Below are 25,780 nucleotides of genomic sequence, written 5' to 3'. Positions count from 1 at the left end.
GGCCTAGAGAAAACATTACATGTTCAGCTTCTGGCCCAACATATCACATCACGTGAAAGGACTTAGCCTAAATAAAAGCAGTCGAGCGAACCCTCCAACCCTTCACCCATTCCCTCCTACTACATCTACCCTACTCGCCTCCTCTCACCAAAAATCACAAACCCTAGAGACCAAGCCGCCAAATCCTACCCTGTTCAGGTCATGCGGATCCGTAGGAGTGCTGCTCGCTTAATCGGCTCCGCCTACTCCGCACCATCGGCTTCGTCTCCCATGTTCCCATCGCCATCACCCCCGCTCGGATCTGGTACTGCTGGTGACTTCCCAAGATCTGCAACTAACTGCAAGGATATCTGCATGCTCAGCCGCTCACCATGGGACCTTATCAATGACCTCCCCCTCTCTAATCCCCAGGTTAGCGCCTCCTCTCCTGCACTACGAGCTCTTTGTCTTCCCCTTTCCCCCTCCCTCCCCTAGTACTCCATGATGTATGCTTGTGTGTAGAGGGGGTGGGGGAGGACACAATAGATCCTTGGACTCATGGGATTCAGTTCGAGCATTCCTCTAGGGTTGGCCAATAATTTTGAGAGGCCCGACCTAGCAAGGCTCTAAGCATTATTAGTTACTCTTTCCATGTGGTAATTTAGGCAGGCTACACAGCTAGGGTTAGAATCAGTAGAGTTGCGGTGGGATCAAACACTAGATCTGTGGCCCTATTTAGGTATTTTTTTTCTTGAGATGTTATTTGGTATGTTAGTGGGCTTGTAATTGCGTCTAGGCTTGTTGCTGATTTGATGTTTTTTATTGATTTACCTATTTTGTTCGACTAGGTGGTTGATGACCTGCTGGACATCTATCACGTGGATTTGAACAACAGGACATGTTGGCTCTTCCCACGCAGCATGCCAACCATGATTGTGAACAAAAAGAAGACAAAGCGAGCCATGGATGCGGCTGGCAAGGACAAAGCACAAGTGCAGACATCGAACAAGATTGTAGCGAAGAAGGAGAAGATGCCAAAGAAGATTATGAAGAAAATGAAGAAGGAGAACATGGAGGGTGAGGCCAAGAAGAAGGCAAAGGTGAAGATTGAAGAGGGTGAGGAAAGGGCACCACAAGACTTTATGTGCAAGAAGAATGATGGCAAGGGGTGGTATTGCAAACAACGAGTGAGCCTCCCCAACACCCTCTGTGAGCATCATGTTAGGAAGAAGGTCTCCTACTTGAAGCCAAAGTTGGCTTCGCCAGTAGAGGAAGAGAAGGTGGTGGTGATGGCACTAGCAGTAGGCTCTAAGCCTTGCAGTAGCTCCAAGACGCGAGAGAAGAAGCCCACTAACCACTTTAAAACAACTGGAGACTTCTACTACTATGATGGGTTTGGACCATTACTTGGCAAGAAGTATTGTAGGAGCACCACTCATGGCTCTGCACCTCTAGCTCCCAAACAAGAAGAGGTGAAACTACAACTACCCAAAGATGTTTCTCCTCCAAATCAGGCTAAAGTTGTTGTGGGCATCGATGAAGGGAGAATCGACAATGACTATGACCCTGATTCCTCTAGCCGCAACATCAACTTAAAGAGGAATGGGAATCCATGGAAGCGCTGGAGGAAGCCCGTGAAGGCACGATCCCTCAAGTCATTGGTGTAAGCAAAAGCAACCGGTGCATGCACATGGTTGCAGAAGAGAAGTCGCTTTGTTATTCTCGAGCTCTCGTAGCTTACTTTTTTTTTTCAATATTGTTATTGATATGGCTTGGTGTCTAAGCTGTATGACATTTGCATTTCCTTTGGTTCGTTGTTTCGTGTAATAAGGCTGCTAAAGTACCATTAGCAACAGCTTTTTGTGTGGATGCACTCAACATGCAACAGTTTAATGTATTCGTAGTCTTTCTTGCATTTGTGATCAAATGTATGAATGTTAATGAAGCTTGTTTACGCATGGATTTACGCATGAGGAAGCAAATGCACATTTTTGGATGCAAATAATGGTCATGTACTCATGTGATTCTAACGGGCTCCTCAATCTAACTAGATAGTTAGACATAACATGTCCTATTACAAGGAAATCAACAGATTATTAATTCAAGAAAGTTTTTTGGTGGCACGCATCACACATACAAGATTAAGGTTTTGCTTAACCTGTCTGTCCACCAAATTGAATCAACATGGTCAGTGTTTACTAGAGAGGGATGTGACGGAACATCAATTGATAGCTGTTCATGAGCCATCAAGATAAAAACGGCACCCTGGTCTGTTTTTTTTTTTTTTTGCGAGGACACTGGTCAGTTAATCCGAACAGCTTTGTTTTGGGTTTTGAGTTTTGGCGGTGCTCTTGTGTTCTACTCGATTGGCAGTGATTGGCCCTCCGCGTGCCGTCCCCAGCAGCCCAACATTTTCTTATGTGATGTTTGCCATTGGTCACCGTCATGTGGTCAACTCTGGTGGCTGGACAGTAGAGTTGTGTAGATGGCCTGTTGTGTATGTGGGCTGGCTGTGCCGGTCACCGAGAGATCCGGTCCACACGACAATGTTCCAAAGCAGTTCTGGGCTTTTCTGTACATAGTTTGGCCATGGGCTTTCCTCCACCATACTTGTTTGTCCAAAAATCAGGTTAACGTATATAGGTGATAGTGAACTACACTAGATGTGTAGTGAATGATGTGTAAAATATGTGAAGCCAGTAAATCTATGCAGAGAAATAAATGGTAGAGAGTGGTTTAAAATGATAGAGAGTTTCAGGTGTTCTCTAACAGGCCAAACAGATGGAAGCTAATAGTTCAAGCACCAGGCATGGGCTTGCCCTAAAAAAAAGAACTTTATGCCATTCCATTTAATTTCCAGTTAAAAGCTAGCCTGTTATACATTAGCAAGCTGTTACTGATGGACTATGGATAAAAGCCCCCACTCCTCCCACTATAACACCTGGGTTTTATGGTCGGGTTGGCTAGGTGGGGCGCGCTAACATGGTACCAGAGCCGAGTTCCCGGGTTCGAACCCACCCGGCCACGCATTTCCGCTGCGCGATTTCCCCTGCGCCTCTCGTGTGCTGAGACCTGCTGCGGGCTACGCCGGGCTCGCACGCCGTAGGGGGAATGATGGACAATGGATAAAAGCCCCCACCCCTCCCACTATAACACCTGGGTTTTATGGTCGGGTTGGCTAGGTGGGGCGCGCTAACAGTTATAGTGTTCTACACTATGGCGGAAAAATTAACAGCACAGCTATTGACAAGAGAAGAATTTGGCACAACTACAATTTTCCATACTACTTAACTTTTGAAACGGCACATCCCCACCGAGTTGCATTCCCATCATCACCATCCGTGCTACCCAAAAGAAGAGGATATCTGATCCAGTTTCAAGAACAGAACCAGGGTAGAATGTACTAAGATCAGGTTTATCGTCTGGCCAGCCAAGTACGCTTAATGGAAAGAGGCCAGATGAAAACCATGTATCAAGTACATCAGGATCTGGATATAACTGATATTTCTTCCCTGGATACCTCTGCTTTGCCTCCAGGATTGCATCATTTTCATCCCTTGCGATGATCCAGTGGTCACTGTAAGAACCCATGTCTTTCTCTTTATCATCTTCTAATGTCACATACCAAGCAGGTATGCAGTGTCCCCACCATAGTTGTCTTGATAGACTCCAATCACGAATGTTTTCAAGCCATCTGCAACACAAAGAAAATTCATGCGGCACTGATCATTTGTCAACTAATTCTAGGAGGATAAACATGATTTATACTTAAAAGCATGCATGCCTAAAGTAAGAAAAAGCATATTACCTATACCAGTCTTGCTCATATTGCGGTGGAATGATCTCAATTTTTTTGGACTTCACAGCATCAAGAGCTCCCTTTGCCATCGAGTTACAACTAACAAACCATTGGGGCTTGATCATTGGCTCCACAACATCTTTAGATCTTGAACACAGACCCAAGCTCATCACATTACTTTTTGTATCTCGGTAGAGACCCTTGATTGACAAGTGCAAACTGATTATAATTTTGCAATTACAGTAACAAAAAATACAGAAAAACATGGATGGTAGCAGCAAGGTATACAAACAGGTAACAAGTTTCAACTAAAGTAAGAAAATGATAAGTAATACACACACAAATGTCGCACATAATTACGAAAACACGACCCAGATTATGACAATACCAGCACGAGAACAAAGCTGAGGCAGAAAAAGGCTCTAATGGAATTACACTAGTAAATATAACATCGCTTCAAGGAAAAGAATATTTAATGTCAGTTTTTCCATTTCAGCTACTTATAAGGCAAGCCAATTGAAGAAATAAAAACAGGAATGCTAACACAACAAAGTACCCATACAATTGACTATACTTTTGTAATAATTGCTAAGCTTCAGGTTCAATCAAATTATGTGTAGAACTACTCTGTCTGCTATTGGAATGTACAAGTCAACAGTATTCCACTATAAAAGTTTTTTTCAAGTTGATTCAATAAAATAATGATCTCTTAGTAACTAACTATAGAATGTTAAGATATCTGAATAAAAATGAATGCAAGCCAGCTACAAGATTGATGTAAAATTAACTGGATAGAAATAGCAGAAAAAAATAAATAATATAGCAACACCTTATTCTTCAATGCATCAATAACAGCAGTTCGAGCAGCAAAATGTGGCATCCCTTCAAATTACGAGCCTCCCATTTCATTTATTTTCCCATCATCTGTGAAAATATTAATGAACTCAAGGTTATGGCGTTCCCCAACCTTGAAGTCATTGGGATCATGAGCTGGTGTGATCTGCAAGATAGCAGTAAAATCCAAAGTAGATATAAGAGTGGATACTTATAGCAATATGTAAATAGCCCGAATAGGAAAAATAAAAACCAACATATCCAAAACAGCATCGGGTGAGCACACTAACCTTGACAGCACCAGTACCAAAACTAGGATCCACTAACTCAGCGTCACAAATTATTTTGAGTTTTCGGCCATTGAAAGGGTGTAGGGCATATTTTCCATGTAAGTGCTTATATCTTCCATCCTGCGGATGAACAGCTATGGCAGTATCGCCAAGCATTGTTTCAATCCATGTAGTTGCCACAATAATTTCACCCAAACCTTCCTCTAGAGGATAGGCAAAAGATATCAAAACACCAAATTGCACTGGGGATCTATAACCAGGAACCTCTAACGGAGTTTCCCCTTTAAGATCCTCATGGTCAACCTGAAAAGCGGTGATGCAAACATAATTATATCATATACTGAAACATAATACTGGATACTACACAATTATGCCAGGAGTCAAGCTGTCCACTGTATTGTTAATGTGGAAGCCTTGTCTACCTCAATATCAAAAATTGCTGTTCGAAGTGTGCAATCCCAGTTCACAAGACGATGAACTCTGTAACAGAGTAACCCGTCAAGAACATGTATCAAGCAAAGATGGGAGAACTCCAAAATAATACATAATACAGAAACAAATGCATGTGCAATGTTGATGGAGAACAAAAATACCACAAAGCAGCAGAACTTTCAACAAGAAAACTAACCTATAAATTAAACCATCCTTATACAGCCTGACAAAAGCCTCAGTCACAGCTTTTGATCTCTGTTCATCCATTGTAAAACACTGTACGTACAACAGCAACAACAACATAGGCTTTTGTCCCAAGCGAGTTGGGGTAGGCTAGAGATGAAACCCAAAAGACACAAAGGTCACGGTTCAGGCACGTTGATAGCTAGTCTCCAAGCGCTCCTATCCAAAGGTACCTCCTCAGAGATATCCCAATCTTTAAGGTCTCTCTTAACCGACTCCTCCCAAATCAGTTTAGGTCTACCTCTACCCGTCTTTACCTTATTGACACGCTTTAGCACCCCCACTACGCATCGGCGCCTTCGGAGGCCTCCGTTGGATATTTCCAAACCATCTCAACCAATGTTGAGTAAGTTTCTCCTCAATTGGTGCCACCCCTACCCTTTCCCGAATAACTTCGTTCCGGACTATATCCCACCTTGTGTGCCTGCAAAACCACCGCAACATCCACATCTCTGTCACACTCAATTGCTGGACATGTCGCCTTTTTGTAGGCCAACATTCAGCACCGTATAACATCGCCGGGTGAATCGCTGTCCTATAGAACTTACCTTTTAGATTTTGTGGCACCCTCCTGTCACAGAGGACACCAGAAGATTGACGCCATTTCAACCAGCCAGCTGAGATTCTATGCCTAACATCTTCATCAATGTCGCCATACTTTTGTAGCATCGAACCTAAATACCGAAAAGTGTCCTTCTGGGCCACCACTTGCCGATCGAGACTAACGTCACAACCCTCATGCCTAGATGCGCTGAAATCGTACATCATGTACTCGGTCTTGCCCCTACTAAGTCTGAACCTTTTGACTCTAACGTGCGTCTTCACAGCTCTAACTTCCTATTAACCCTTGCTCTATTCTCGTCAACTTGCACCACATCATCAGCAAAGAGCATACACCAAGGGATATCACTTTGTATGTCTCTTGTGACATCATCCATCACCAAAGCAAATAAATAAGGGCTCAATGCCGACCCCTGATGTATCGCCTTGTAAAACACTGTACGTAGATTGAAAAAAAAATTGAGGGTTATACAAAAATATAGTATACATAAATGTAGATTTTTCAAGCTAAACCAACAAGAAAAACAAAAAGGAATACCTCGCGTGACCAATCAAATGAGGCCCCAAGCATGCGAAGTTGTTTCAGAATGGCACCGCCATGCTGCTCTTTCCATTTGAGGACCTATGAAGTAAATGATTCAACATTGGGAACAAGGAAATATAAGAACGAACCAGCAAACAAATGATTCAACAAAGGGAACAAGGAAATATGAGAATGAACCAGCAACTTATAATATGGAATGAAACACAGTTCTCTTTTTGCAAATAATTAAGTAAATTGAACCTATTGTGCGCCACTACAAAGTTTTAGAGTTTTGTATGTGTGTCAATTGGTATATTGACATATAATCATGTGAGTCCAGAGCCATCTTGTTAGGCTCATGACTTTTTTTTCTCAGTGTTCACTGACATGATTTATAGTCTATAGAACACATGTTTAGGCAGTAAATCCTACATAAGTATTGAAACAATGACTATCAACAATGTGGCAATATACTACTTGGACATATTACTACTGAAGTTGAATTGTTCATGTGTAAGAAAAAAGCACCTACCTCACATAAAAATTTCTCATGTCCTATGTCATGCCTTGATAGATTCTTATCACACATGAGTTTTTTCTCAACCACCACCTGATGGTGCAAAAACAAATAATTTAACTGATACTTGCTACCATATAAAATATTGATAAAGAGACAATCACACCACTCCCATAATCAGAAGATCAAAATTGGCCTTACATGATTTTGAGATAAAACACACAATTTCATGCCTCATGCAGAGGAAACATATTGGGGTCCCATATTTGTGTTTTGTGCTTCAGCCTAGCAAACAGAACAATACCTGTGTAGCTATACCAGCACGGTCCATTCCAGGAACCCATAAAGCATTGTAGCCTGACATTCTCAGCCAGCGAATTATAGCATCCTGAATCAAAATAGAAGTGCATCAATCACAGAAAATCATAACACACAGTGAAGAAATAAAAAGGCATAATCTCTTACCCCAAAAAATGCTGTGTGAGGTCAGATAACCAAATAGTGCCACACAATGAGTGCGAGCAAATATTTGTTCTATATATAACCCTTTAGAAAATGAAGGCACTTACTATTACAAATGGTGGCTTTGAGCTTGCTGCATCTGCTTCAAAATACGGAGATGATTCCCACCAAGCATACCAGCTGCATGACAAAATGGAGAAAGGGAAATAGAAAAAATTATCCACATATTTCTTATATTGAGTTATAAGAAAGTTCTGGTGCTAGGAGTCAATAGAGAAACAAAAGCAACATACGATTTCTCAACAGCAACGGGATTATATTGTTTTGCCATTTGAGATGCCAGCAGTTTTTTCTGTCCAGCAGGAGTCTCAGGATCAATGAAATCCTCAGGGCTCTCATCTGTGGTGCCTTTCTTTCTCAGCTTCTTCTCACTCTTCTTAGCTCCACCTCCATCAGATGCTGCTTGTGCCTACAGACAACCGACATCAACACGGCAAAGAGATAAAATAAAATGCATCACACATGACACATGAGGTTGAGCATTAAGCCGTTGCAGGCTTGCAGCCACCTAGAGCCTAGCCGCTTCCTTCAGCTTTGCTTTGAGCTTCTTCTTCTCCTCCTTCTCTTTCGCCTGCCAGAGAACACGACGGAATTGGTTTAAACTGGGCACGCACGTTCCACAAAACTCGACCAAATATTCAGTTACATCATGAACAGCAAAGGATAATACAATTGGAGATGTCTATACCTTCTGATCCTTCTTCAATTTCCTCTCCAACTCCTTCTCATCTAGTGGCTGCAGACATGCCAAATCAAAATGTAAGATGCATTCTCCGTGCAACAACCAACAAGGGCGGTATGGTTTCACAAATGCCAGCTAAATCCAAAGAAAAAGGAAACACAATCAGCGGAGATCGTGCATCACGCCTCCCTAATCACCAAAACGGCACCAGGTTGACGTAGCCCTGGATATACAGAACAGAACTGATTCAAAAGCTCCACCAAAGCCCCCCGCTAGAAACGCGATCCCAATTCTTGCACAACCCAACCAGCTGCATCGCGTTCGCGCGCCGAATCGTTTCAAACACTTAACCGGCGATATTTCATAAACTCGCAATCGTGCGGGCGCAGCCACAAAAACACAAACAGAGCACGAGCAGAGAATGACATTGCACAACCCCAAGCGGAAACGAGTCCGCGGGCGCTCACCTTCTCCATGGCGCGGATCGGGGGCCGGCCCCCGGGCTCGCCGCCCGCTGCGTCGCCGGCGGTTGCCCCGATGGAGCGAGGAGGCGCCGCGGCCGGGTTGGGCTCCTTCGCGGGGTTTAGGAGGGTGATCGGAATCTGGTACGTGCTCGAGTGGCGGCGCGCGCAGCGTGATCGGTGGCCGGGATTTATGTGAGGAGGATTCGCGAGGGCCAAGCGACCGGCCGCAGGAGTTCGGCTCCCATGTGGTGTTTGATTGATAATAAGGTCATGTATAGTTCCCAAAATTTTCAAAATTTCTCGTCACATCGAATTTTTAGACATATACATGAAGCATTAAATATGGTTTAAAAAATAATTAATTGCACAATTTAGCTGAAAATGATGAGATGAATCTTTTGAGTCTAATTAGTCAATGATTGACATTAATTATCAAATAAAAACAAAGGTGCTACAGTAGCCAAATCGAAAAAAAATCGCGAACTAAACACGCCCTAAGCCGAGCCTCCACGCGCGAGGGTTAGGTTAATTTGAGTGCGAATAGTCTCCAAGACACGGCCAATCTGTGTAGGAGTAGACAGCTACTATTGTGCTCTAAGAGCATCTTCAACGGACTTTTCATTTTGAGTCCCTTATGTAAATTGGTCATTACCTCCATGCCCCTAAAAAATTCAGTCGCACATCTATACCCTTGCCCAAATTTTTATTCAGTAGGAGGTTTCATCTTTATCCTTCTTCAGTAGGATAAAAAACAAAATCTTTCAGAATCCATGAAACACGTTCAAGGACATCCACATGTGAAACCTGCAAAAGTTTTCAGCTTGAAAAATAAAGATGAAAAGAAAAAAGGGGCTGAAAGGAAATATCTAGAGAAGTGTCATTAATGGTAATCACAGGTATGCCAATTTATAGAAGATAATAGAAACACAGTAGCTGCATACTACCAAAAGTGGTATACCTCTGAATGCACCCGATTGTATTCATGAAGAGTTTTACCAGCTTGGGAAATTGCATTAACCAGTAACAATGCAGATGAAAGATACTTTATATTTGCATGTGGCTGCTCAAGCTCCTCTTTATTTTGAACCGTCTCCAAATCAAAGCTATAGAAGTGGTCGGCAATCCGATTAACGATAGTAGCAAACCCATCTGGCTTACTATTACCATTTTTCTTGGAGGAAGATCCCAAGAGGATATGCTCTTGAGCTGCAAGGAGCAAAACTCCTGCATGGACAAGTTTCCCATCCTTTATGTAATTCCAGACCTCATCAACCAGATCACTTGTGTGTTTTGCAAGCTCCCTAGTGGTATCCAAGAAGATCTTCTGCAAAAAAGAGTTTAAGAAAATGCTTTATTGCCTATGTTCCTTAAACAATAGTAACCTGGAGTTATAACCTCCAAGCAAAAGAAAACAGATTTTTAAGATTCATTAATAGTAGCTTGAAGTTGCTACCTCCTCTGTTTTAGTTAAAAAATTAAAGCAGTGTCAACACATGGTCTTAAAAAAAACTCACATATATAGAAATAATTCTGCATTTGAGAAGTGCAGGTGCAACGATGCTCAGTACAAAAGCAATATCATTGATTTAAGATATATGGCATTAGTCAACAATTTTCATCTATTACTCTGCAGAAGTAGTTTGTGCAAGGAGGGATGCAAAACAAACCATCTCGGGGAGATACAGAAGATGGAAAAGCTTGTAGATATCTGCTTTACTGTAGCTTGTATGCTCTCGGTTCGGCAAAAGATTGTCCTCCAGGTACTTTTGCAAGCAAGTGTTCTCAACTGCAACATGCTGTGGGAGTAGGCCCACACTGACTGTATTGCCAGCCATGCGTACATTAGCTGACACACCTTTGCGTACGAGCAACTTAATCATGTCAACAGAGAAAGTTTCAGCAGCTTCATGGAGGGGGAAGCGCCCATATTGGTTCATGTGGTTAGGTGGGCCAAGTATCTCTTCATAGTGTAGGCATTTACACTATGCCAAAATCGCAGATTGGAGCCGCGGAAAAACAAGCATAGGAGACGAAAAAAACTGCGTCACCAAATTTTCGTCACCGATGTGAATGTCATTGGTGACGTGTATTACTCGCGTCACCAATGATGACTTTTCGGAGACGCAGTTCTTATGTAACCGCGTCTCCCATATCGTCAAACAGCGACGTTACTTCGGAATTCCGCGTCTCCTATATCTGTTAATTGGTGACGAGTTTTCATTTCCACGTCTCCTATAATGTTATATTGGTGACGCGTGAAAAATCCATGTCTCCTAACTGTTCAGTTTTGGTGACGCTTCCTTATAAATCGTGTCTCCGGTAACTTATCTTAGGTGACACAGATCTTTGATCCGCGTCACCGATAACTCACATATTGACAGACACTAGAAGTCTAGACGCGTCTGCAATCTCAATTTTCTTTTTGACCACCTGCTTCATGCCACATGCCACAGACGTTCCATATCACAAATGCATTTCACATTTCACACGATTATCACACAGGCACATATGATTATCACAGCACATTTCACAAAGCCCTTAACTGCACATTTCACAAAGCCATATCACACATGCATTGCACATAGATTCCATCACAAGAAGTTTACTGTATGTTAACTAGGTTCATCACACAAGTAGCAACACAAATAACATGTGACAACATAAGAGATTATTCTTCAGAGTACATCACATAGGTTAATCTCATGTTCTTGCACTTCACACATCATTACCTAATGTGCTGAGAAACGTGGATTTTGGTAGTGGTGATCCCCATTGCTACTAATGACCTGGTCCATGATGAATGAAGCAATTTTTTCTCGAATTTTGAGTAACTCATCTTTGTCAAGGGGAGTAGTTGATACTTCGAACTCCTGTGTACATACAACAAGAGGTAGGTATCAGTTTGTATGAAACACATGTACAAAATGTTGTACAAGCTGCAAGATCTAGCTAAAGCTACTTGCACAAGTTTCTAGTGCATTGTCCATAAACACAATCAGCTGCAGCTTCAACAGTTCAGCAGTTCAACAATCAGCTACACAAGTTTTTTCTGAAAATGAACTATTAAGTGGCAGTTGCAATACTATTCTTAAATCAATAAAAATGACTAGTTTTATGCTTTGCTGAAATTGGAAAGTGGAAACTATCAACTATTCTAGATAGTACAGGAATTCCCCACAGCGTTTTCACAACCTAAGAACAAGTAACAGTCTGCGTTTTCACTTAATATCATTTCAGAAACAAACATTCAGAAAAAAAACATTTATTATATAGGCAGCTTCAAAAACAAGTAAGATTTAATAAGTAGATGAACTTATCAATCCCATAATTGCATGAAAATTATTATCATTGAAAGAGCGCAAAATGCGTGTAATAAGACAGTAGAGGTTTCCAATATTGATGGCCTCAGGAGGATAAATCCAAAATCCTTCAGAATAGATGAAACACGCTCAAGGACATCCACATGCGGAACCTGCTAAGTGTTGCACGTATAAGAAAGATAACGAGGAAAAAGGAGAGATGGGACAAAAGGCAATATCTAGACAATGGCAGTTATGGTAATTGGCCTAACCGCAAACATGCATCAACAGAAGATAATAGAAAAATAGTAGCTGTAGAATAACGTACTTCAATACATTACAAATGAAGCTCAAGACGTACTTCAGTACATATTTTTTTATTTTATGTTTATATGTAAAATTACTCAGAGATTTATGCATGATGTTGAGGTAGAAATGTATAATTGTGAGAAGCTTCTAGAAGATTAGAGAGTATGCATGAACTATGGTCACCATGCTTCTTGGTGAAATATAGAATACGCTGGAAATTAGATATTTGTATAGTTAGATAAGTATGAAGAAAATTTTAGAGTTAGATATTTGTAAAGAAGTCTGCAAAAGATGAAAATATGAAAAAACCATATGAGCCATGGAGTCTTATAAATAGGGGTACTCCTCTCCCCTCTTGCTATACCATGCCATAAAAAGTCTCAAGTAGGAGATGACAATGTTGCCATGCAGTGTAGTAGTGTCATGGTAGGATAGTTGCATAAAGAGTACAGGAGTCATGTGTTGTACTAAGTTATCGTGAATAAAGAGTTGAGTTTTCATATAGAGTTGTTCTATCATATTAGTGTTTAGGTGAATGTCTTCTTGGTGTAGCGTGGGCATAAGGTCCACAAAAGAAGTGATATCAAACTAAGGTTCAACTTCTCGGAAGTCGGTGTCAAGGTTAGGAGCGTCGATTTCTCAACACATGTTATTTATAGAACCGATAAATGGATTAGCTAGGCTATAGCTATAGCCTTTCTTAGCTTCTACAAACACCAAACGCTAAATGTCTTAGCCCGCTATTTTAAACACTGCGTCGTAGTAGGAGTAATATTCACGTAGATAGCCATAATTATGGCTGCAGCAATGACAACAACCGCAATATATGAAATGTGACACATCAATGTAGCAAAATTTGTCCTCAGCCTAGAACGACTCCAAGATCACACTGAATCACATCTTTAAGAAATATAGGCCAATACTTTGTCCAACTTTCATCCATGAAACTGTTAAGAACGCTTACAGCTCAAAATGCAGAGTTTTCAACAGCTCATAATGTGGCCAATATCGAAAAGAAAGCAAAGCATATACAGACTGAAGGGCAAAAAAAAGTTGAGCTAAAACTAAAAAGGAAGGCTCTTAAATGAAGCGACACTAATGGGACTGAATTCTTGAAGATTCTCAACAGCATTATTTTCTTGTTGAGAAGTCATCACAATAGTGAATGAATTATTATACAAGTGTGCTTCTTGGAGCATCTTTGGGTTCAGTATGATGGTGAGGCATTTGCTGGCCTTTCGTATCTCTACTTCTCCCTCCAGTTCATCAGCAAGTGCAATGCGTAGTAAACACAGATATCCCTCCTTCACGAGCTCCTGCCCCTTTCCCAAACCAAAGATATTTTGAATTTTTCGAAGCCTTGCAACACTTGATTCTGAACCGATCATCCAAATATGAACTTCAGAAGGTTTGAGAGCTCAACATACATTGTATAGATCATATAACTTGTCCTCGTCATTATCACCTGTGGTTGGAGCAATTCCTCTACCTGCTGTGATTTCTTTCTTGCTGCAGATATTGTAACTTGTGAATGTTAGTTATACTTGCCAAAACATGGCTAATAAAAAGAGATAAGAAAGTAAAGCATTTCAGCTAATGAGAAAGAAAGACAAGGAAAGCAAGATTACCAATATTTTTAAGGGGTGATGGTCTATCTTTGATGCTGGAGATTGGATCTCCATTCAGATGAGACTCCCATTTTTCCAAGATAGAGGCTGCAAGATACTTGTCAGTATGTGTGCTGGCAATAACATCATGGACCTTTCCAAAGAGCCTGGTCTTCCTCAGCAACCCATCAACGAACGATACACACTCTCTAGGTACCTGGCGGCACGTCAATTCATCAAAATGGCTAATCATCCATCTCAAGAGATTATATAGCTCTCCTAATGTGTCCTTATCACCAGGTCTCCGTTCCCTGCGGATCATGCATATGGAGGCAAACCTGTTGAACAGCATATGCTAAGTCTGGACGAGTGAATGTCAAATACTGCAGAGCTCCAGCAAGACAACAAAAGTCGTTAGGGTCGGTAACATGAACTCCTCCATCCGTAGAGAGCTTAGGATTTGTGTCAACTGGCATGGCACAAGGCTTGCAGTCAGACATACCGGCATGCTAAAGGATCTCCATCATATATTGGCGCTGGGACAGTAGAAGGCTAGAACTAGTGCGCTGCACATGCATACCTAGAAAGTGATGAAGCTCACCGAGATCCTTCATGGAGAACATCTGCTGGAGAGCACAGATGACACGGCGAAGTAGCTGAGGTGACGATGCAGTGAGGACGATGTCATCAACATAGAGCAGGAGATATGTAGTATCGCTGCCCTGGTGGTAGACAAACAAAGATGTGTCTGTCTTAGCCTCCACAAAACCAAGTTGAATGATGTAGGAGGCAAAGTGGCTGTACCAGGCCCTGTGTGCCTGCTTAAGACCATAAAGCGACCGATTGAGCTTGCACACATAACCAGGATGAGCTGGGTTGTCAAAACCTGTCGTCTGCGAGCAGTAGACTGTCTCAGATATGTTGCCATGGAGAAAGGCATTCTTGACATCCAACTGATGAACCGGCCAGCTGCGAGAAAGTGCCAAAGACAGAACTGTGCAACTGTAGCTGGCTTGACCACTGGACTGAAAGTCTCATCGAAGTCATTGTCGGGACGCTGTGTGAAACCACGGAGAACCCAACAAGCCTTGTAGTGCTCCAGTGTACCATCTGCCTTGAATTTGTGTTTGAACACCCATTTACCACTCACAATGTTGCAATGCGGTGGCCGTGGAACCAAATCCCAGGTACGGTTCATCAATAGAGCATCGAATTCCTCCTGTATAGCACCTCTACAATTCGGATAAGCAAGACCTCCTCGATAGGAGCGAGGAACCGGAGGGAGCGTCGAGGCGGTGTGGATGGATGGAAACTTCAGCCCACTCTTTGCACATGTGATCATCCCGTGTTGGTTAGACACGGGCTACGTCGGAACGACACCACGTGGCAGAGGTCGAGGAGGGGCCGGTCCATTGACAGGCCGACGGGAGTAGACGTGGACATACTCCTGCAGTGGACGTAGCTGAGGGGCGGTGGACGGCGAAGCCGCGGCCGGTGCAGCTGGAGGCACGGGCCGCGACGTGAAGACCAGAGACACCGGGGAGACCGCGGCAGTCGCGCCACCAGGGGTGGGCACTGCAGGTGCGCCAGCCTGGGAGGCTGCGGCAGGTGCGCCACCTATGGAGGGCGCCACAGGGGCACCAGTAAAGGACGCCGGGGCCGAGGTCGGGGACGCCGCGCTAGGAGCCGAACCTGGTGAAGGCGCTCCTGGGACAACTGGAGCGCACAACACGGGTGGAATCCCCAGGGCGGCTTGCTGGGACGACAAAAAAGATGGCACGGCTGTGGCCGCACGTGGTAGTGCAGCTGGCACCATGGGTGGACCTGCAGGCAAAGACTGTACGGGTCCAATTGGAGCCGGCATAGAATCAGTCTAATCCAAGAGGAACTCAAAATCCGTTGCATTAGGAGTGGATTGTGAGGCGAACGGGAATGAGGTCTCATCAAATACAACATGGCGTGAGATGAGGACCCTGTTAGACTGAATGTCAAGGCAGCAATACGCTTTGTGATTAGCGGAATATCCATGGAAGACACACGCGGCTGAATGCGGAGCGAGTTTATGTGCTGTGGTAGCGGAGAGGTTAGGATAACATAAACAACCAAAGACCTGAAGATGACCATAAGAAGGTGCTGTGCCAAACAAAGTGAAGTGAGGTGTGGCAGACTGCAAAGTTTTGGTCAGGAGGATGTTCAACACGTGTGTTGCTGTGTGAAGGGCTTCAACCCAATAGGATGGAGGCATGCTGGCCAGAAACAGCAAGGAGCGAGCATCATTATTGATGGTAGGAATCATGCACTCGGCTTTACCATTTTGAGGCGAAGTGTATGGGCAGGACATGCGCAAGTGAACACCATTGGTGAGGAAGAAGGTGCGTGTGCAGGAGTTGTCGAACTCACGCCCGTTGTTGCACTAGACGAGTTTGATGACCATGCCGAACTGTGTGTGAATATAGGAGAAGAAGTTTGCCAGTGTGGAAAAAGTGTCAGATTTAACACGAAGAGGAAAAGTCCACAAGTAATGAGAGCAGTCATCAAGAATAAGCAAATAGTATTTGAATCCAGAAATACTTGGAACTGGTAAGGTCCACAAATCACAGTGTATAAGATCAAAATTACTAGTAGCACGCGAGTTTGATGACTGAAAAGGCAAACGAGTATGACTTCCAAGCTGACAGGCATGACAAGTCTGGCTAGGTGCTGTATTACAAAAGGGAATGACTGAAGCGACTTTCGCTAAGACCTCATGACCTGGGTGACCAAGACGGCGATGCCACAACGAGGGGGTAGATGCAGCTACAAAAGCGTGCGCCGAGGGAAGCTGCAGAGGGTACAGGGGGCCGGAGCTATTGCACCTGAGGATCAACTTTTGCGACGCCAGATCCTTCACAGAGCAACCAGCGGGGTTAAATTCAACAGAGCAATTGTTATCAGAGGTGAACTAGTGTACGTAAATAAAATTCTTAATAAGTCTAGGAGAAAAAAGAACATTATTAAGAGACAGATGACCAGGAATAGACATAGCGCCAGTGGCCGTGATGGGAAGTAAAGAGCCATCGCCGACAACAATTGATGAAGGAAAAGGGTACCGCGGAGGTAAAATATGTGAAAGAGTGGAAGGACTGGAGGTCATGTGCGAGGTAGCACCTAAGTCAAAGTACCAGTCAATCTGCTGGGGCTGCTGGAGCGACATGATGCTGAAGGTCGAGGCTAGTGACTGCTGATCCCAGGAGGTGCCAGTCATGGGGTTAGTGAACCCTAGGGGTGCCTGTGCGACAGGAGTAGGAGCAGTGCCGTAGACGTGCTGAGGCACCATGATGCCATAGTAGGCCTGCAGGACAGGCTGAACCTGTCAATGCAGCGCTTGCTGCTGAGCTTGCAGCGCCTGATGGTGCACAAGAAGCGCCTGTTGGTTCGGTGCCGGGGTGGCTACTTGCTGCACAGGTGGAGTAGCGGGAGGGCGCTGGGCGGGCCATATCTGGATGGCCCCCGTCCACAGGTTGTAGAAGGATGGCCACTGCGCATTGTTTGCTGACGTAGGCGCAGTGGAAGACCGAGTGCTCGAGCCACCTCCGCCTGTGGTGGGATGAGCAGCATTGGCGCCCTTGGGCGCCTTGGAGCGCTTGCCCCGGCCTTGGAGCGCTTGCCCCGGCTGCCCTTGCCGGAGGAGCCACCAGACCTGCCCCCCCCCCCCCCCACATTTCCCTTGCCACTGCCAGAGCCAGAGCCGGAGCCAGATTGGCTGGACTGGCACTGGGTAGGTGCAGAAGGGCACTAGGAAGGTGTGGACGTCTCGGCGAGGAGCGTAGTGAAGGGGGTGGACGCCTGTTCTGCCATGGTGAGCTCCTCCAAGGTGAGGTCGTCGCAGACCTCCAGGAAGGAGGGGAAGAGACGACTCCGGTGAAGATGACGCCTGATGGAGATGAACTTCTCGTTGATGCCGCGGAGGACGTTGAGGACAAGCGTACGGTCAGTGACGGTCTCGCCAAGATCGGTGAGGTCATCAGCCATACGTTTGAAGCGCTTGCAGTATTCTATGATAGAAAGATCGCCCTGCACCAAAGTTTAAAACCAGGCGTCAAGATGAAGAGCGTGCGCTTTCTTGTTCCCAAGGAACTGAGCCTCGATGGCGAGCCAGGTGGTGCGGGCGGTGGTGCCCTAGGCGCTCCAGGAAAGGATGATGTTGACGAGATCATTGGCTAGGGTGCCGTAGAGCCAAGATCGTACGACGCAGTCCATCCGTGTCCAGTCAGGGGAGGGATGCGCAGGGTGATCACTGAAGACATGATCCTGCAGCTGGTACTTCCCTAGGGTGAGGAGGAACTGTTCCCTCCATCGGGAGTAGTTGCCGGAGCTGGTGTCGAGGACGACGGGAATGAGACTCCGGATGCTCTGCACGGCAACTGCCTGTGCGTGCAGGTTGAGGACGGCGGCAGCCTCATGGAGAAGCAGAGTGCCGTACAGATTGCCCTCGCCATCGGGAAGGGAAGCATCGGTGGCGATGGAGCGGTCGTCGTCCAGGGCGTCGACGGCGGCTTGGCCCTCGTGTGCGGCGCGATTCAGAGCAGCACACGCACGGGAAGCCGCGGCGTCACACTTGTGGGAGGTGGCCTCCTGCTCAGCTTGTCGGACGCGAGCAAGAGCAGCCTCATGCGCGGCCTGGCGAGCGGCATGCGCGTCGGCCTTCGACGCGGCGGCATTCGCAGCGGCCTTGGCGGCGGCAGCGTCCGCGGCGGTCTTGGCTGCGGTGGCGGCGTCGGAGGCAGGAGAGGGACCGGCCATCGGCAATGACGATCTGATGATCGGTGCGTGATGGGCAGCGCCGCAGGAGGTGCGGCGGGTCTAGCGGTGCAGGGGACGCACGCTAGGGTGCGGAAGCGGGATCTTGGGGATCCCGGACTCGTGATACCATGAAAGTAATGAGGTTTGCTTGGAATTATTGCTTGATTAGGGTTTAACACAAGGGTTACATCTATAGGCAAGGGATAGCCTGCCCAACCTAAACAGCTGCGTTCGGCACAGGAGCCAGCCCTAGCCGAGGCGCACAACACACCTGGGCTTATCACACACACACACACACACACATATACAATTCTAACAGCATGCACTCCACATTTTTTTTGCGAAGTCATATGATGTGAGGTAAACTACATTATCAACAATGCTATTGTATGCCCAGTGGAGTCCCTGAGACCGCTTGCCATGAAGAGAGAAAGGTGAAAGCAGTCCCCTAACCTTCAGAGGAGCCTCATGAATCTGAAAGAGTTTCCGAAGATTTTCAACCTCGAAGTGATTCTTGCAGGTAAGTTTGTCTTCATTAACTGCTTCTTCAAAAGATCGTATGCCCTCTCGGCCTCTGTCAACACTCGGAATGGAGCTGTCTTGATAGGACGCTTTTGAAGCGGGGACATGAAATCCAGACTCTTTTGCTTGTGGGGGAAGTTGGTGGGGCATCCTCGAATCACGATTACTATCGGCAGAGAAACTTCTTCTGGGCATACCAATAGAGCAATGACCATTTTCTCCACAACCAAATGGCACATGCTACACATAGGCACATAGCAAGGTTGGATACGAGATGCCATTCTCCACAACCAAGAAGCTCAGATTCTAAACACGTGAAAACAAGTCAAATCTTTGTTACAACGAACTATAGGCAAAACACTCAGTTCGAGATCTAGTCACCAATTTGCAAAATCATATAAAAGTGAACTCTTTTACCCATCTGGGACTAACTGGGAGGAGGGTGGACGAAGGTAAAAACAGGTATATTGCACTTCACTCAGAAATTTGAGTGGCTTTTCACAATGTTTCATTTCATCATTAACTATCCTAATCAACTTCCCTACTTAGATACCTTGTACCGAAATGGTACCAACAACTTCCCTACTTAAATACTTATTACCAAGAGGATCATTTACATATGTACCCTTGGATTACCCTAGTGATCTGTCTTCAATTCATCATACCACGCTCACAAACACATTATAAATGAAAAAGGGCCTCATGTTTTAAACACGTGAAACAAGTCAGATCTTTTGTTACAACGAACTGCAGGCAAAACAACAGTTGGAGCTCTAGTCACCAATTTCCAAAACCAAAATCATGTATAAGTGAACTCTTGTCTAACCGGGAGGAGGGTGGACGGAGGTGTGTCTGGGAGGGGGGGGGGGGGGGGGGTGCATCTGGCTGTGGTGGTAGGGCGGCTGGCTGTAGCCGACGAGCGTGCTCAGCTTGCCGGCGGTGGTGGCTGCTCCGATGAACGCCGCCGGCGATCCCCCCTTGCGGTGCCCAGCTGACGCGACAGAGCTCATCGAGGACACGAAGCCATCGTGACTAGTCCTATCGCCGCTGGGGATGCGCCTGTGCCATGCTGCAACGCGTCTCCATCATGATGGATAATAGCCTGTTTGCATTTTGCGCGTTGGAATCCGTAAGGCGATCAGTGTCCATAGCAACGTTTTGCTTTTGCCATAGGCTTTCAGTGAGGCGCGTAGGCACATAGCGCGGAACAGCTAGCGCTCACGGCCAATGACCGAACATGCTGCATTTGACCATTCTTTCGGAAGAGGTTCCTCCCGTAGTAGAGTATTGCTTTAATTTCTTTCAATCTTCTTAAAAAATCGCAGATGCCAAGCACTTTGAGGTCTGACTCTCTGTGTTTAAATATGAGAACATACCATACTGCAGAATGCAGTATAACTAACCATAGCAGTTTATGGAGAGTCGTTGACAACGGGTAGGCGCACCTTGCAGGACAGCATGAGGCGTCTGCGCGTCTCCAAGGCCAATGCAAGGTGGGTGGTCACTGTCCTCGATAGCAGCAGGCGCCCGGCCCGGCCTGGACAATAATCTGCTGTTAGCCAAGAGCCCAAGACGCTCCGGGCGGTTCCCCGTGGGGCTAAGCCGCTCAGGCTCATCTACTTACAGCTTGCTGGCGGCTGGCAAGGATCGGAGCCAACGACCTGCGCCGACGACGTCGGATAGGAGGGGACTGTCTGGCGGTGTCCGCACCACCGAGCGGCCATACACTCGCTCGGGCAGTTCGTCATTGCCTCGCCTCGGTGGGGTCGCCGCGTTCGGCGCGAAGCGGTCGATGCAGTTTGGTGCGGTCCGGCAAGCTCCTCGATCGTGAAGGTGCCGCAGGCCCGCAGTAGATTCGATGCGGTCATCGTGCGCCACCGCTGGCGGCTGTTGGTGCTGAGCCGCGCCCACATCCACGACGCGGGTCGAGTACTCGAGCTCCGGTTGACCACTGGATGCGTCAAGTCTATTGGTGAACAATGTCGCCGCCCGCCCGCCATGAAGTGGTACGGTGAACACGCCTAGCTACAGCCAGCATTGTCGCTGGAACTCCGGCTGCCTCGACGCAACGCCCTCGAGCTGGAGCGCTGCTGATCAGGTTCATGTACACGGTCATCGTGATGAAGATCGCGCTCACCAGTCACCACGGGGCTGGTGCCCACGCTGAACGTGTCCGCGCCTTCCTCGCGCTCCGACGGTGGACGCGCGCGCTGGAGCGCCTCGGCATCGCACACCGTTCCTTCACGCGACAGGAGAATTGCGTCGTCAAGACATGCGCCGTCGCTTGCTAGCCTGCTACACCATCGCCGGGCTTTGGCGGTCATCTCTATCCTCTGTTCTACTCAGCTCAGCTCAGCTCGTCGCGGCGCCCGCTGACGGTTGTCGTTGACTAACATGCTGGTTCGCGCGTGCGCTTGCAGGAGGGCATGGACAACAAGAAGACGTACGAACTGTCCTCGAACTCGCCGGCCAATGTGCCGGGAAGAGCTACAAGTTAAGCAGCCATGGGCCCATGGTGCTCGCCAAGATGAAGGACACCGCCGAGGCCTTCCTCGCCCTTCCTCGGCAGCGAGGTCCGCCGTCCACGACGCCGTGATCACCATCCCGGCCTACTTCAACGACGCGCAGCGCCAGGCCACCAAGGACGCCGGCACCATCGCGGGCCTTAACGTGCGCCGGATCTTCGCCGAGCCCGCCGGCGCCGGCGCCGCCATCGCCTACGGCCTTTTGACGCGAAGCTGGGCAGCGGCGAGATGGAGAGGAACATGCTCATGCTCATGTTCGACCTCGGACCTGCAGCCCTCGAGAAAAAGTTAACGAGATGTTCTCTGCTCGGGTCTTGATCGTTCTATGGGCTGCAGGCCTGCAGCATCGCTCCAGCTGCTTCAGAGTTCAGAGAATGCATGCACCTGCATCATTTTCCCCAAAACGATTTTGGAAAAGAATTTTGGTAATATAAAGTACTAAATGAAGTCTTACAATTTTTTTTGCACGAATGGGTTGTAAATCGCGAGATGAATCTAATGATGGTAATTAATTCATAATTAGTAAACAATTACTGTAGCATCACTATTGCAAATCATGAATTAAGTAGTCTCATTAGATTCGTCTCATAATTTACAATCCATCTGTGCAAAAAATTTATAAATAGACTTCATTTAGTACTCCATGTGTTGCTGCGGGAAATGGGCGACTAATAAACTACTCGATTGCTCGTTTGTTGTGCGCTAGATCGAATATGATCTAGCACGCAAAGACTCGAGGATTTAGACTGGTTCGGCCCGAAAATGCCCTACGTCAAGTATGGGGGGTGGTGTTCTTGTTCTATTGCTCTCGAGCCCGGGTGCTCAAAGTTCTGAGGGGAGCTTACAAGTGGTGTCAAGCAGTGTCGAACCTCCAGGAGTCCAACTCTTTCCTACGTGGAGGACTTTCCCTTTTATAGTCCAAGGTGGGGGCCCCATTTACATATATCTAGCGCTGTATCTTGGGCCTGTCTGGGAGTCCTTCGTCCTCGTCAGTCGCCGAGGCCCACTCAGTCAATCCGGAGTGGGGAGGCTTGAGTCTGGCTAGTTTTCTTAGGCAACGGGTTGTCCACGCGCTGTCCCATCCTCGACCAGTCGGGACAGCCTGGTCACTCGGATGGTCGCTCGGGGATCATCTCCGGTCTTGTCCGCCTGGGCCTACGCCCTTATCCGCAGGGCTACCTCACCTCCTCCTTGCGTAGCCCCTGCCCGTAGGGCAGCGCACCCGGTGAGGGATGCCTTACTGAGGTCTGGCGGGGGACGTCTCGTCACGCTCGCTGGTATAATGGAGTGGTGTGCAAGGGCAACCATCATTACTGCGCAGGAGGCGACGTCCGTTGATGCCCTCTCCTGTAGTGTCGCGGGGCCCGCACTTGCGGCGCTGTCCCTCTGTCAGAGAGCCTTGTAGCCTATGTCTACGCCACAAGATAAGGGGAGCAGGCGTCGTGGAGCATGTACAGGGGCCTGTCTTGACCGACACGCCTGTCAGACGGTGCGGTAATCTTGGAGCGCACGGCCGGATCGCCCGGTACGGCTCTGACCCGGGGCGCTAGGTCGGGGAGCCTCCACGTGTCCCAGCCGTGTTGGCTTACCAGCGAAGGCAACTGCCTATGCTGGTTGGTGGGCCGCGCCGCGTCTGGCCCAGGAGACTGGTTGGGCTGTCCCTGCACGAGTCAGGCCCGTCAGGGGTCCCGGGTTTACACCCCCGTCAGAGGCCCCCGAGTGGCTCTGTGGTTTTGATAACCGCGGAGCCGCTGGACTCGGTCTGATGACCCCTGGCCGGGGCATCCCATTTGCCCGTCCGCGTTCCCAGCTTTCGGCGGGCGCCAGTGCTGGCGTGACGGAGTCGTGCCGATCTTGATGGCTGGCTGGAGCGCGGGTACCGTGGAATCTCGAGGCCTGCCGTCGCGTCTTATCACCGCACCGCGGGCGCCTTGGCTTCCCCCCTGCTCGGGGCCGCCCCCCATTGGTGGGTCGTGCGGCGCCCATGCCCCGAGTGGCGCGGCGGTCGCTCTGCGAGCTGGGCCCATTCCACCAGCAGGGCGAAGCTAACATAAAAGTTGAGGTGGTGCACTCTATACGTAACAAATAATTTTTTCTTGTAATATATGGTAAATCTCAGTAAATTTAGTGGTAAAAGTTTGTTTTACCCTGGTGCCTGTGCACCAGGTTAGCACACTGTGGCTTTGCCCCTGTCCACCAGTATTTAAGAGAGGGGTTCGGTTTGGTGAAGATTTATGGTGTGCCATGTTTGACTGGTCCGTTGGGTGCTGGGGCCGTTTGTGTCCACGTTTGCCTATAAATAGGGGCGTTGTGGATACATGGTTCCACACAAGAAAACGGGTCATGGAAACCCCTTTGGTAGTTTTCTTCGTCGCACCCTACACCCGTCCTCCAGATGAGGGCGGGCATGTCCTATGTCTCTGGTGCTAGAAGAATGCTTGCGAGCGGCGAGGGATCTTCCTCAGGCATGAAATCATCAACGAGTTCATCCCGCCTACCGCCGTTCGGCGCCGAGGAGTTCGAGGGCTTGCTGCCGGAGTATGGCAAGCCAGGCCACCGGTCTGTCGGCTCCCTTGCCAATCGGTTCGGGGGGCTCCCGGCTTCACTGGTGGCCTCCTTGGACTCTCCTCGGCGTCGGCCGGGTGATCTGGTGGTGGTGGACCTATCCTGCCACGGGGGTCGCCCTTCTGCATCCTTGTTGGTGCTGCTCCCCCGAGATTTCGGGTGGGTGCATCAAGCGTTGTTGACGCGGAGCCGCAGATCTGCTGCCTCATCTTCCAGTTTTAACTGGAAGGCGGCACAGCTTGGCGTTGTGCTTTGTGGCAGCGGGGGACGGTCATGGGCTCTTCTCTCGTCTGGCAGGGTGGTCTTGCAGCCGGGATGGGTCTCCGCGCCTCCGTCCGAAGGCGGGCGATTTTCTGAGGGGCGACTGGAAGGCGTCGTGGCCCGGGGGGAAGGAGATCATGGCCCGTCTTCCAGCACCTGAGGAAGATACTCAGAAGCGGCGACGATGAGGAGCTTGAGCTAACCTCAGCTCCATTAAACTCCTCGACGACGTCGTCTGCCTCTACCTCCGCCGGGGGTCTCTCGGCACGGCTGATGCTAGGAGAAAGCTTGCAAGGTGCTACAAGAAGTCTTGCGATGTTCTTTGGCCATGTCCTCCAGCTTGCCAGGTAGTGGCCGTTGCCTTAGCCCCCATTTGTTGCTCCCTTTGTGGGAGTAAACGGATTTGATCTATTGTATCCGCTGTCTCCCCGAGTTGTGGACAGCTAGCTTTTGTTTGTAGTAATGGTTTTCGGCCGATTGTTTTAGGGAGATGATTAATGAAACGAAGTTCGCCCTGGGGCGTTTTTTGGTTGTTAGTTTGCCGCACTGTCTTTTCATTTTCATGCCTTAATGGTAAATGAACTCCACTGCGATCGGAGGAGGTGAACCCTGCCACTTGACCTAGGTGGCCCCAAATGGCGGGTTCGACGAGCTCGATAACGGGTACGCCAATTTAAGGACAATCCGAGTGAAGTCTGACCCTGCCGCGGACGGTCGGGTCGACAGAGCCCCATTGGGAGCACTCCACTGCTCAACAGCCCGCATCCCAATCAGATACCCGAGCCGTCAGCCAGCTCGGGGGGCCTAGTTGGCCTCCCCCCTGGAGGGGATTCCGTGGAACGCTAGAGGCCGGATCGGACAAGAAAATTTGAGACGACCCGACTGCTGCCGGGGCAGGTTGGGCTTGGGCCGCTTGGTGCTCATCTCGGTTTTTGTTCCCTGGCTCTTTGAGTCAAGGCGGCGCGGAGCCCTTAGCAGACTGGCCTTCGAACCTTGAGATCGAATCATGCGGTTGTGATTCATTTGAGGCATGGAAACGGTTCGCCGTCTCTCCTGCAATTGGA

The 25,780-nt window shown here is 47.7% G+C and overlaps 1 protein-coding gene and 1 pseudogene across 1 annotated transcript; one reads left to right on the top strand and one right to left on the bottom strand.

Annotated features, from left to right (window-relative positions):
• Positions 1 to 201: 201 nt before the first annotated feature.
• Positions 202 to 1,809, top strand: LOC120687701. Its single transcript, XM_039969726.1, has 2 exons — positions 202 to 411; positions 828 to 1,809. The coding sequence occupies exons 1-2, from the start codon at positions 202 to 204 to the stop codon at positions 1,644 to 1,646; spliced, it is 1,029 nt and encodes a 342-aa protein (XP_039825660.1). The 3' UTR covers positions 1,647 to 1,809.
• Positions 1,810 to 3,194: 1,385 nt separating this feature from the next.
• Positions 3,195 to 17,377, bottom strand: LOC120688896 (annotated as a pseudogene).
• Positions 17,378 to 25,780: the final 8,403 nt, after the last annotated feature.

The sequence above is a fragment of the Panicum virgatum genome, chromosome 9N, assembly GCF_016808335.1.
Source record: "Panicum virgatum strain AP13 chromosome 9N, P.virgatum_v5, whole genome shotgun sequence".
Classification (NCBI taxonomy): Eukaryota; Viridiplantae; Streptophyta; class Magnoliopsida; order Poales; family Poaceae; genus Panicum; species Panicum virgatum.
This window is presented reverse-complemented; position numbering and strand designations above follow the sequence as displayed.

What these genes read in the sequence shown, in the direction of transcription:
- LOC120687701 (XM_039969726.1), top strand. Translation starts at nt 202, where the DNA reads ATGCGGATCCGTAGGAGTGCTGCTCGCTTAATCGGCTCCGCCTACTCC. An exon ending in TCCCCCTCTCTAATCCCCAG is followed by an intron (nt 412 to 827) that starts GTTAGCGCCTCC and finishes TTGTTCGACTAG; the next exon opens with GTGGTTGATGACCTGCTGGA.